General features: G+C 42.0%; 1 protein-coding gene, 1 non-coding gene and 1 pseudogene across 4 annotated transcripts; 2 read left to right on the top strand and 1 right to left on the bottom strand.

Moving 5' to 3' along the window:
* Positions 1-30: 30 nt before the first annotated feature.
* LOC121794671 lies at positions 31-6949 on the bottom strand. 3 transcript variants are annotated; one of them, XM_042192944.1, is made up of 3 exons: positions 6655-6949; positions 3066-5720; positions 31-2324 (listed from the first exon to the last, which is right to left on the bottom strand). In XM_042192944.1, the coding sequence occupies exons 2-3, from the start codon at positions 5712-5714 to the stop codon at positions 234-236; spliced, it is 4740 nt and encodes a 1579-aa protein (XP_042048878.1). In that variant the 5' UTR covers positions 5715-5720; positions 6655-6949; the 3' UTR covers positions 31-233. The 3 variants fall into 3 exon arrangements, with proteins under 3 accessions (XP_042048878.1, XP_042048879.1, XP_042048877.1); XM_042192945.1 differs by having other exon boundaries at positions 31-2033; XM_042192943.1 differs by having other exon boundaries at positions 31-5720.
* On the top strand, positions 4996-5102 carry LOC121797551. The gene has a single exon (XR_006049912.1). It is a non-coding gene; the product is annotated as a small nucleolar RNA R71 (small nucleolar RNA).
* A 4208-nt stretch (positions 6950-11157) lies between the features above and the next one.
* On the top strand, positions 11158-13539 carry LOC121796499 (annotated as a pseudogene).
* The last annotated feature ends 83 nt before the right edge of the window (positions 13540-13622 follow it).

Genomic DNA, 13622 nt, shown 5'->3' with positions numbered 1-13622 from the left:
GCGAACTTTCTGGATTCCAAGTCCATTTCGCCATTTCTCCAGTTTTTTTTTGTCCGCTTTTCACCCATCAAAGCCTATCTCCTGTTCCACTTAAAACACACAAAACACACCAAAAACAAGAACAAAATAAAAACACACCAAAAACACAAAAGCTATAAATTTTACCTACTAGGGGTTGCCTCCCCCATAGCGCAATTGTTTAACGTCATTTGCCCGACGCTTTGCAAGCTCCACTACTCAATCAAGGCAACCACAAAGACCTCGTCTTGTTGCTCCTTGGTAAAGAACCTCTTGAGATTTTGACCATTTGCCTTGAACGTGCTTCCATCGGGTCCTTTGAGCTCCATTGTGCCATTGCTCATGACCTCCTTGATAGTGAAGGGTCCCGACCACTTAGATTTTAGCTTGCCCGGAAAGAGTCTCAACTTGTGGTTGAAAAGCAACACGGCATCCCCCTTGTGGAATTCACGCCTCTCAATCATCTTGTCGTGATACGTCTTCATCCTCTCCTTGTAGATTGAGGAATTAGCATAAGCTTCATTCCTAAATTCATCAAGTAAATTGAGGTGAAGCTTCCTTTCCTTGCCGGCCTTGGTGAAGTCCATGTTCATTTGCCTCACCGCCCAATATGATGAGTGCTTCAATTCAACCGGGAGATGGCATGATTTCCCAAAGACCAATTGATAAGGTGACATCCCGATTGGCGTCTTGTAAGCCGTCCTATACGCCCATAGAGCATCGTCAAGCTTGAGAGCCCAATCTCTACGGTTAGCATTGACACTCTTTTGCAATATTTGTTTGATCTCTCTATTGGCCAACTCGGTTTGACCATTAGCTTGTGGATGATAAGGAGTTGTCACCCGATGCTTCACTCCATGCCTTGCTAAGACCGCCTCTAGCCACCTATTGCGAAAATGAGACCCTCCATCACTTATGATAGCCCGAGGTGCGCCGAATCGCGTGAATATGTTCTTTTGAACGAATTTAATCACCACCTTTGAATCATTAGTTTGGGTAGGAATGGCTTCCACCCACCTTGATACATAGTCAACGGCTAGTAGAATGTATTGGAACCCACTAGATGGAGGAAAGGGCCCCATGAAGTCAATGCCCCACACATCAAACAACTCGACTTCAACAATTGTCGTCAATGGCATCTCCTTCTTCTTAGAAACACCCCCCATTCTCTGGCACTCGTTGCATCTTCTCACGTAGTCCTGGCAGTCTTTGGTGATGGTTGGCCAAAATAGACCACTTTGGAGCACTTTCATAGCAGTCCGGTTAGCTCCAAAATGCCCCCCACTAGGTGCGGTGTGGCAATGCATAATAACGGACTCCCACTCCTCTTGAGGGACACATCTTCTAATCACCATGTCGGCACATCTTCTAAAAAGACAAGGCTCGTCCCAAAAATAGAACTTCACGTCGTGGAAGAACTTCTTCTTTTGATAGTCCTCAAGTCCTTCGGGAATCACCTTAGCAACAAGATAGTTCACAATATTGGCATACCATGCCACTTGACCCTTGGCCACATAAAACAAATGCTCATCCGGGAATTCTTCATTGATGACCAACTTCAATTTTTCCTCTTCACTAGCATGCTCCAATCTTGAAAGATGATCCGCCACCACATTCTCACACCCTTTTCTATCTCGGATTTCCAAATCAAATTCTTGAAGGAGCAAGATCCACCTTATAAGCCTTGGTTTTGCATCTTGCTTAACAAATAGATGGCGGATGGCGGCATGGTCAGTAAAGACAATAGTTTTGGCCCCAATAAGGTAAGGGCGGAACTTGTCAAAAGAGTAGACCACCGCAAGCATTTCCTTCTCGGTAGTGGTGTAGTTAGCTTGAGCCGAATCCAATGTCCTACTAGCATAATATATCACCCGGAATATCTTGTCTCTCTTTTGTCCCAAAGCCGAGCCTACCGCCACATCACTTGCATCACACATGATCTCGAAAGGTTGAGACCAATCGGGGGAGATCAAGATTGGGGCACTCACCAACGCCGCCTTGAGCTTCTCAAATGCCTGCGCACATTCAAGAGTGAAATCAAATTTTACATCTTTAGCTAGTAAATGGCAAAGGGGTCTAGCAATATGTGAAAAATCTTTGATGAAACGCCTATAGAACCCCGCATGGCCTAGGAAGCTCCTCACGGCCTTCTCACTACAAGGATGTGGCAATTGCTCAATGGCAACTATCTTGGCTCTATCCACTTCAAGTCCTCCGGCTGAAATTTTGTGTCCCAACACGATCCCATCACGGACCATAAAATGACATTTCTCCCAATTGAGTACTAGATTGGTCTCCTCACATCTCTGCAAAACTTTGGTTAGATTATCCAAGCAACTATCAAATGTCATACCAAAAACAGAGAAGTCATCCATGAAAACCTCCATAATATTCTCAACCATATCATGAAAAATGGACATCATACATCTTTGAAAAGTAGCCGGGGCATTACAAAGCCCAAAAGACATTCTCCTAAATGCATAGACACCATAAGGACACACAAAAGCCGTCTTATGTTGATCCTCGGGAGCTATCAAAATTTGGTTATATCCCGAATAACCATCGAGAAAACAATAATACTCATGTCCGGCTAACCTATCCAACATTTGATCAATAAATGGAAGGGGGAAGTGATCTTTCCTAGTGGCCAAATTTAAAGCGCGATAATCAATGCAAACTCTCCACCCGGACACCACTCTAGTAGCTATCAACTCATCATTTTTCCCTTTCACCACAGTGGTGCCCCCCTTTTTAGACACCACTTGAGTAGGACTCACCCACTCACTGTCGGATATAGCATATATCATACCGGCATCTAACCATTTCAACACTTCTTTTCTAACCACATCTTGCATAATAGGGTTTAGTCGCCTTTGGTTTTGTACCTTAGGCTTATACCCCTCGTCTAAATGAATTCTATGCATGCAAACGGTTGGGCTTATTCCCTTAATATCCGATATGGACCACCCAATGGCTCTCTTATGCTTCCTAAGAACTCTCAACAATTTATCCAACTCGAAACTAGAGAGAGAAGATGATACAATTACCGGAAAAGTGTCATTCCCTCCAAGAAAGGCATATCGCAAGTGTAGTGGAAGTGGCTTCAACTCAAGCTTCTTGTTTTCCCCATCTTTATTGCTATCTTCACTTCCACTCCTAAGAGGTAGAAATTGTGGACGAAGTGATCTAGGGATTTCTTTAGCCGAGTCCAAAGCACCTACAAATTCCAACAACTCGGGGTTAGCATCCAAAACATCAAAAGAATGAGAAGAATACATGGAATGAGAAATGCATCTCTCTAATTGATCATCCAAGTAAGAGGTCGGTGCCACTCCTCCAACACACTCATCCATCACGGTCACAACATTGCAATGTTGTAGGCTTCCTCCCGGTTCCGCATCATGCCTCTTTAAGGCCTCATATATCGAAAATGTCACGCTCTCATCATTGAGGCGAAGTGTAAGTTCCCCTTTTGAAACATCGATCATGGCCTTCCCGGTGGCAAGGAACGGTCTTCCCAAAATAAGAGGTACAATTCTATCCTCTTCCATGTCCAACACCACGAAGTCAACGGGGAATATGAACTCATTCACCCTCACCAATATATCTTCTGCTATGCCCGAGGGATATGCCACCGATCTATCCGCCATTTGCAAAGTAATGCTAGTCGATCTCAATTTACCAATATTCAACTTGTTGAAGAAGGACAATGGCATAAGATTAATGCTAGCCCCTAGATCGCACAAGGCATTCCCCACAAAGCAATTTCCAATAGTGCACTCAATAGTGAAGCTTCCCGGATCTTGCATTTTGGCCGGCAACTTCCTTTGAATAATTGCACTGCAACTCTCCGTCAAGTTGACCGTCTCATAGTGCCCCCATTTCCTTTTTTGTGATACCACATCCTTGAGGAACTTTGCATAACTTGGCATTTGTTGAAGTGCTTCAACAAGAGGGATGTTAATTTGAACTTTCCTAAAGATATCCAAAAATCTTGAAAATTGTTCATCCTTCTTTTTCTTTTGCATCATTTGAGGGAAAGGAAGTTTAACTTCCGTGGGCTTAGGAGGAACTATTGTCTCGGCTTGATCTTTTGGTGGGCTCTTCGTTGATGCCTCCACTTCTATTGTCTCTTCTTCTTCGGGTTGCACAATAGCTTCCTTTTCGGGCATAGGGGGGCTCTTATAGCTTGTTCCACTCCTCAAATTGATAGCCTTGCAATCCTTTGGGTTAGGAATGGTGTTGCTTGGGAATTGCCCCGGTTGATGAAGTTGGCCCACGGCTTGGGCAATTTGACTCATTTGATGCTCCAAAGCCCCCATTCTCGTGGTGACCTCCACTACCGCCGTCTCAACCTTATCAATTCTCTTAGTAGATTGTGTCATGATTCCATCGGTCTTCTCCATTAGAGCTTTTAGAAGCTCATGGGTGACATCATCACTTGAAGGTTTAGAATTGGTGGGCACATTAGCGGCCCCACTTGTCGACCCACTAGGTGTAGGGAAACGAGGTGGTGGAGGTGGTTGGATAGCATTGTTTGGATTGCCATAAGAAAGGTTTGGATGTGCATTGAAGGGTGAGCGATAGCCTTGGTAATTACCACCCCCATTGTTAGGGCGATAGTTGTAGAAGTTCCTTTGATTCCCTCCTTGATGCACATAATTGACATCTTCCACGGTATGTAAAGGCTCTCCCATAGGTGCCACTCCCAAACTAAGGCCATCCACCTTTTGATTCAACAACATCATTTGTTGGTTGAGAAGATTGAATGCATCCGAATCCACAACCGATGCCACCGGCATTGAACTATCTCGGCCCGAGCTCCAACCCTTGCTAGTATAGGCAAGCCTTTGAAGCATCTTCTTGCACTCCTCGACCCCCTTGTCCAAGAATGAACCCCCCGAACCAAAGTCTAATTGACTCTTGATAAACTCCGAGCATCCATTGTAGAAGAGGCTCACTTGATGGCCCGGAGATAACCCATGGTTGGGGCATTTCTTTAGCAAGGCGTTGAATCTCTCCCAAGCCTCGAACATAGACTCTTGGCCCTTCATTTTAAAGTGGGAGATCTCTGCTTGGAGGTTGAGAGTGGAGCTTAGAGGGAAGAATCGATCCAAAAACTTTTGGGCTAAGTCGTCCCAACTTGTAACCGAGCCCGGCTCAAGGTTATCAAACCAATCTCTAGCATATCCCGACAATGAGAATGGAAATAGCCTAAGTTTGATTGTATCGTCGGGAACCCCATTAAGCTTAGTTGTATTGGCAATCTCTAAGAATTTAGATAAGTGCCTATTAGGATCCTCCGTGGGCCTTCCCGAGAAAACACGTTGCTCCATAAATTGAATCAATCCTGTCTTCAACTCAAAATTGTTGGCATTCACCCTTGTATCATAGGGTGGATGTGGGATATTGACGTTCCCAAATGCGTCTCTAACCGGAGCCTCTCGCCTCCTTTCCTCCTCTCTTTCCCTTCTCATCTCCGCCATTTCTTGTTGTAGTTGGAGAATGATTTGGTCTTGATTTAATGGAGGTGGAGGTGGAGGGGGAATTCCCTCATTGTTCCCATGTGGATTTTCCATTGGCTCAACTTGATGTTGAGCTCTTGCTCTTCTCCTTCGTCCTCCTCTTCTTCTATTGGCGGCTTCTATCTCTAAATTAATCGGCTCAAGGGGTAAACGACTTGAGCGCGTGAGCATAAAAACCTACACAACACAAGAGAGGAAACAAAGTCAAAATAGAGCTAAACTAGAAAACTAAACTAGATAATTAAAGCAAGTAAAATGTCTAAACTAGTATTCTCTATCTTTTCACAATATCAAACACAAAAGCAAATTTATATCCCCGGCAATGGCGCCAAAAACTTGACTCGTGCTAATTTAGTATTCAAAAGCGTCACCCGCAAGTGTACGAGTTAAGTAGCACGTGGTAAGCTAAATTATCGATCCACGGAGACTAAAAGCCGGTTTGAATACTATGATGTAACTTTGAACACTATCTAGACTAATAAAATGGGTTTTTGGTTTTCTTAACTAAGATCAAAGAACAAATAAGCTAGTAAGACAATTAACTAAGAAAAACAAACAAACAAAGATAGGTTTTCACACAAATTGGGAAAGTATAGGGAAATGGATCCGTTAGAATGGATCAAGGATTTCATCTATGGGTCATGCTCATCTATTGGGCCTCAAATGCGGTTAGGAAAGTCGGGATAATCGGTTAGACCCCCTCTCGGGTGCATCTAACACGTGGGTCAATCTCTAGTGTAGGAGTCTCGTCCATACAATTCGAGATTGACTCCAAAGCACAACGGACCCAAGCCCTCTCTCTAGCTTATGCATCTCTCGATTACATATAATGCACGGAGTTGTTGATTACACATCTATCCTAATCTTGTATTTCTCAATAACATCAATTAGGTACAAGATTTATCTAATTGGTAGCTAAGCAATTAGATATTAAAAGACCAAGGTTCAACAAAACCAACAAAAGAGATAGATACGCATTCAACCATAGATTCAATCCATACAATCCATTCAAACTTCACCAAATCCCTACTAAAAGCTTAGCTACTCATAGTCAAAGCTAACATAAAAGCAAAAACAAGGAAAACAAAGCTACACATAATAGAAATGATACTAGAACTCCCTATGGTGGAATTGATGGTGGGGGGTCTCCTTCCTCCAATCTCTTGGAAATGGGAAGCTCCTTGACTTCAAATCCTCTCAAAACCTTACTTTCTTGCTAAGATTCGTGGTGTGGGAGTTAGGGTTTGGAAATGAGTGAGAACCCTTTTATATCCGGAGTAAGAAAGAGGCAAAGTTGGCAACAGCGACAAATCGCCCGGTCGGGCGATCTGTAAGTCGGAATATGCCCGGTCGGGCGATCTGGGTAAATCGCGATGAGGCTTCAAACGCCCGGTCGGGCGTTTTGTTGGATGAACAACGCCCGGTCGGGCGAACTTTCTGTTTTCTTCGGCTTGCGCCCGACCGGGCGTTTTTTATATGAAATTCGCCCGGTCGGGCGAACATTCTGTGGTCAGCCCGTTCGCTCCGTTTTGCCCGTTTTAGACCTGTTCTTGCATCAAAACTCCGACAAACTTGTTAACTCTAAAAAATAGCTGAAAAGTGGGTGAAACATATACTTTATACCTCAAAAGATTCAACAACATGTGTTAATCACCCATCTAAACATCCTAAACTATGAGTTTGTCAGGCCGCGGCAAAGGAAAGTATCCACAACCTTCTGGTTTTAACAAACCAGCATCTGGATTTGCTGGAAACTCCAACTCTCACCAGCACCGGTCTGTTAATCTTGTTGAAGACACTACCAATCTACCAAGTATTGATCAGTATCAACAGCTTATCAGCCTCTTGCAGAGCAACAAATTCCACAACTCTCCATCCTTCAATAACTCCACATCTGCCAGTGACTCTCCTACTCAGTCTTCTACTCCAGCCTCCAATAACTTCTCTGGTACAGTTTTCTTTCCTCCATATATAAATTCTATCTCATCTTCATGCTCTAGCTCACCTACATGGATCCTAGATACAGGAGCTACGCATCATGTATGCTTTGATCAATCTCTTTTTTCTACTGCCTCACCAATAGCTAATGCATCTGTGAATCTCCCTAATGGCAACACAGCTCTTGTCACTCATCTAGGTACTGTAAAACTCACCTCTCTCATCACCCTTTCTCCAGTTTTACATGTACCATCTTTCTCATTCAACCTAATTTCAGTCAGTGCCCTTACTCAAAATTCAGCTTGCATTGTCACTTTTACTCACAATAACTTCCAAATTCAGGAAGCTTCACTGGGGACAGTGATTGGGAAGGGTAATCGAGTTGGGAATCTATACATTTTTGAGTTTTCAGAACCTCTTTGCTGTAACTCAGATGTTTCTCAGCTTTCCAGAAATTGTAAACAACTTTTTCCACTTTCTGCCTCTGTAAACTCAGTTGTAAGTCTTGATATATGGCATCAACGTTTGGGACACCCTTCACTCAATAAAATGAAACTCTTATCAAGCATATTGTCTCCATCTAATTCACATCTCACTACTTGTGAAATCTGTCCCATTGTCAAGCAAAAGAAACTTCCATTTCCCATCTCAACTTACACTTCCTCTGAAATATTTGATATGATTCATTGTGATTTTTGGGGTCCTTTTTCTACCCCCACACATGATGGTTTTAAATACTTCCTGACCATAGTTGATGATTTCTCTCGTTTTGTTTGGACTTTCCTTCTCATCCATAAATCTGAAGTCCAACCAGTGCTCACTCAGTTTTTCTCAACTGTCAACACTCAATTCTCCAAGAAAATTAAGGTGATTAGGAGTGACAATGCACCTGAATTCAACCTCCATTCCCTTCTTTCCACCTATGGAACTATAGCTCAGCATTCTTGTGTGGAAACTCCCCAACAAAATGCTAGAGTTGAAAGGAAACATCAACATCTCCTCAATGTAGCCCGTAGCCTTTTGTTTCAGTCTCACTTACCTATTTCCTTCTGGGGAGAGTGCATTCTTACAGCCTCTTTCCTCATCAATCGAACTCCCCCATCTGTTCTGCCAGAAAACAGCACCCCTTTCCAAGCTCTATTCAAAAAGCCTCCATCTTACACTCATCTAAAAGTGTTTGGTTGTCTTTGCTTTGCATCCACATTGGACAAAAGCAAACACAAATTCTCACCCAGAGCCATTAAGTGCATCTTTATTGGTTATCCCTCTGGCTATAAAGGTTACAAAGTGATGAATTTAGCCACCAATGATATCTTCATAAGCAGAAATGTCTCATTCCATGAGACTGATTTTCCCCTATCTTCTCAGGCTCAGTCTGCCTTTCCAACAGATCTTTCACATACTTCCAGTCATTCTACATCTCCCTCTGACCTTCCCATTCATATATCTTTTGCAAATGATCCCATATCTTCAGTTTCTCCTAACTCTAACATCTCCTCAGATCCTCCTCACTCAAAATCTGGGAGATCACTCAAACCTCCATCTCATCTCACTGATTACATTTGTAACTCAGTAACCTCTTCTTCTAAATATCCTATCTCCTCATACTTCTCTCTATCCAAATTATCTCAGCCATATCTCAACTTCATCAGCCTTCTCTCCATTCTCACAGAACCCTCCTCATATAAAAAAGCTTCCCAATGCCCAGAGTGGGTTTCTGCAATGCAAGATGAGCTGCAAGCTCTGATCAGAACCAATACTTGGTTGATCACATATCTTCCACCGGGCAAAATCCCTATTTCTTGCAAATGGGTGTACAAAATCAAGTTCAAGGCTGATGCCACTGTGGAAAGATATAAAGCCCGCTTAGTTGCTAAGGGTTTTACTCAGCAGGCAGGTGTAGATTATCATGATACCTTCTCACTTGTTGCAAAGCTTACTACTGTCAAACTAATGCTATCTCTCGCTGCTATTAAAGGCTGGTCCTTGGCTCATTTAGATATCAACAATGCCTTCCTATATGGGGATTTAGATGAAGAAATATATATGTCTTTACCTCCTGGATTGATCATCACAGACCCTCCACCAGGCTCTGGCCAACTTGTTTGCAGGTTAAAGAAGTCCCTATACGGCCTCAAACAAGCTTCAAGGCAATGGTATCTTAAATTCTCTCGGGTTTTGGCTGGTTTTGGCTTGACACAATCTGCCTCTGACCATTCCTTCTTTTATAAATATTCTGATGGGAAATTCTTTGGCATTGTTATTTATGTTGATGACATTCTAGTGGCCAGTAGTGAGGACTCTATGATTTCTGAGTTTAAAACCTTCCTCACCAACCATTTCAAGTTTAAGGATTTGGGCAAGCCTAAGTACTTCCTTGGTATTGAGATAGCTCGGAATGACACTGGAATTTTCATCTCTCAACATAAATATGCTCTTGATCTTGTGACTGATGCAGGCCTACTTGGTTGCAAACCAGCTTCCACCCCTATGGACTCCACCAAACAACTGCAGATGGATGCAGGAGATCCTCTCTCAGATCCAAAAATTTACAGACGGCTCATTGGCAGACTTGTTTATCTCTGCATCACACGTCCAGATATCACCTTTGCAGTGAACAAGCTCAGCCAATTTCTGTCCAATCCATGCTCAGATCACCTTCATGCTGCTGAAAGAGTTCTTAAGTATCTCAAGGGTACCATAGGCCATGGCCTTTTCTATTCATCTCAGGCTGATCCATCTTTGAGCATCTTTTCTGATGCGGATTGGGCTGGATGCCCAGATACTAGAAGGTCTATCTCTGGATTTTGTCTATTCCTTGGCACTTCTTTGATTTCTTGGAGGTCGAAGAAGCAACATACTGTTTCAAGATCTTCAGCCGAAGCCGAATATAGATCAATGGCTCTAGCTTGTTGTGAGGTGGTTTGGATCATTGCTTTACTTAAGGATTTTCATTTGGATGTAAAGCAGCCGGTTCCTTTATACTGTGATAGTCAGGCCGCTGTACACATTAGCTCTAATCCGGTGTTTCATGAACGAACCAAGCACATTGAAATCGATTGCCACACGGTTCGGGATAAAATCCTTGAAGGGGTAATCAAGACGGTTCATGTGCACAACAATCTCCAACTTGCTGATATCTTTACGAAGCCTTTATCAACTACACCCTTCCACAACCTTTTGTTCAAGATGGACTTTAAAAGTCTCTATAGTCCATCTTGAGGGGGCTTATCAAGGATGCTATCTCATCTTCCTCACCATGCAGCTGCAGCCTTCATCACACAGCCATGCAACCCCAAGCAAGAGCCTATGCACCGCATCAACACTCGAGCACAACTAAGTGAGAGAGTAGCCGTTGGGAGTCATTAGTTAGTTGGTTGTTAGTTAGTTCCAGCTGGCGGTTAGTTAGTTAGTTGCTCTATTAGTTAGCATAAACACCAATATATAAGGTGTGTTGTAATCTTTTGATAAAGTCGAATAAGAATTTTATCTTTCTCTCAAATATCTTTTTCTCTCATCGTTTATGCTCATGGAGTTAATCTTCATAGATTTGTTACTTCCCCCTTCCTTTTCAGTTCCACTTCAATTTCAAGTCTTCACCTTTCCTTCTTATCCAGCACAAAAAAATACGCACGCAATTCCCTCGCTGTGATCGAGTTCTCGAATCGGAGCATCAATGGCGTCTGCGGATCTGGAGGCCAAGGCCAAAGAAGCGTTCATTGATGATCATTTTGAGTTGGCCGTTGACCTCTACTCTCAGGCGATTGCTTTGAGCCCTAGCAGCGCTGACCTCTTCATCGACCGTGCTCAGGCTAATATCAAACTCCAGAACTTCACGGGTAAGCTTGTAATGCTGAAGGTTTCCGTTTTTCTTAAGTTTTACTGCACACCGGAGATGGTTTTATCCGCGAAATAGATATAACTTGTTGTGGTGGTCGTGTGTTATGGCTTAACTTGCTTTCCAAATTCATTGATTTTCTGTCATGCATTAATTTGAATATTTGATCCAAATTAGTGAACAATTGTTGGGCTACCTGCACTTCGAAATTGTCGGGTTGCCCATTTTGACCTAGTTGTTTGTTCAAGCCACTCCTTTTTTTTTCTGTATGCGCTTGCTGATTGAAATATACTGCTGTCAGGGGAGATCCGTAGGTTTGACTTCATGAATGGCAACCTGTGGGAATCTGTTTGAAGTTTTGAAAATTAGAGTGTCCAAATCTTTAAAAGCTCGATTCTAGTACCTGCTGTCTCAATAATTACTTTCATTTGCTTGTGGATTTTAGATACTTATCATTGTAGTCTCTATATGTTTGATGAGCACAGGCTGTTGCTGACGCAAACAAAGTAATCGAGTTGGATCCTTCAATTGCGAAAGCATATCTGCACAAGGGGTACGATTCTAAAATTCTTAGTAACAATGTAACATATGGCCATGCATGACATATATTTTTGTGTTTTACTAACTAAAAATAGTGCTAGTTTGCTTGGAATAATAGGCTAAATGCATGATCACACATTGACCAAAATATACTTGCTATGATGTCCACCTTAATTATTTGACATTGCTTCTTGATTATTCTCTGTTGGATTAACCATTGTCCTTTTTAAAATATACAGTATGCCATAAACAGAAAACAGACTTACTCTATTTTTATATACAGTAGTACAACATTTAGTTTCTTACGCCATATTTTGTGTATGTCTTGTTTACTAAATTGATCGAAGAGTGCGATCAGCGTATTGCAGGTTAGTTGATAGCCAAACTATGCTTCAGACTTGTCTTTTTAGTGTATTTTTTTACGTCTTGTATGGCGGTTTGTCTGGTTTTCTGATTCAGAATTTTTTTACTTCAAATGAAATTTGAATTTAATTTCTAGAATGTTTGGCTATGTGAGTACATATGTTCGTATAACTTTTTGCATGTGCCTTAAATATAGTAATGCAATATGTTGGTGTCAGAGGTTGTGATTGAATGGTTCTTTGTGTGCCATGTATGTGAAATGCACCGGCATTCGTTTTTTCGTAGATGTAATTTTGTTTTCATTTCAGAGGAAGCTCTAGAACTGCGTACACCACTGGCTGGAAAACCTTCAACAGGTGTGGTTACTCCAAATAATTTGCCACCAGTAGTTGAATGAATTGTCCAGCGAAGAAAACCTTCCTAATTACGTAGGTCAATACATAATGCTTTTCTGAGCCCTTTTTTACTTCAATTCTATGATTATCTCTCAATGAAAAGCAGAAAGTTGTTGAAATTTTGTACTTTCTATGTTTGCTTCGTTAATGCTACTGTGTTAAAATCACCATACCCTTTGATAAACAGATAGTTCCTTCAAAGAGTAAATATGAAGTCATGTCTACGAAAATCGAGATCAGACTTGCCAAGGCAGACGCTGTACACTGGACATCCCTTGAATTTAGTTGCTGTAGTCCAGAAAGTGAATGTACCGACAGGTATGTATTTTTGTGGAAGTGCTGCACTCCATTTCTTCATTACACGATGTGCTTAACTACTGGCATGATAATACACTGACTTTTTGGTATAACAGGCAATGAGAAACCCACATATCCCTCCTCCAAACCGAAACGAATAGATTGGGATAAACTTACCAATTTTCTTGGGATAAACTCGAAGCTCAAGTAAAAAAGGAGGTGTGTTTATTGGCATTCCTTTTTAGGCATGAAATAACAAGAGTCTGAGTCCCATAACTTACCAATTTTCTGCATCAGGAAAAGGATGAAAAGCTTGATGGTGATGCAGCATTGAACAAGTTTTTCAAAGACATATACAAGGATGCAGATGAAGACACAAGAAGAGCAATGATGAAATCATTTGTAAGAACTCAAATTTTAACTTTCTAAAGAGTATAATACCACATGGCATAGCATGCGGATCACTAGTGACATTTTCTGTCTGGTCCTCGTCAACAGGTAGAGTCTAATGGAACTGTCCTATCAACAAACTGGAAAGAAGTTGGCGCGAAAAAGGTTGAAGGAAGTGCTCCTGATGGCATGGAGCTGAAGAAATGGGAACACTAAAGCATGGCTTTGGTTCCCCTCCCACACAATATTTTTGATTGTTGGAATAAGGAAATTAATTAATTGGAGAATAAGAAGGCAAGAGATGAAGTTATGATAAGA

This window comes from Salvia splendens, chromosome 3 (assembly GCF_004379255.2).
Source record: "Salvia splendens isolate huo1 chromosome 3, SspV2, whole genome shotgun sequence".
NCBI lineage: Eukaryota > Viridiplantae > Streptophyta > Magnoliopsida > Lamiales > Lamiaceae > Salvia > Salvia splendens.
The sequence above is the reverse complement of the archived record's forward strand: the minus strand, read 5'-3'. Positions and strand labels throughout refer to the sequence as shown.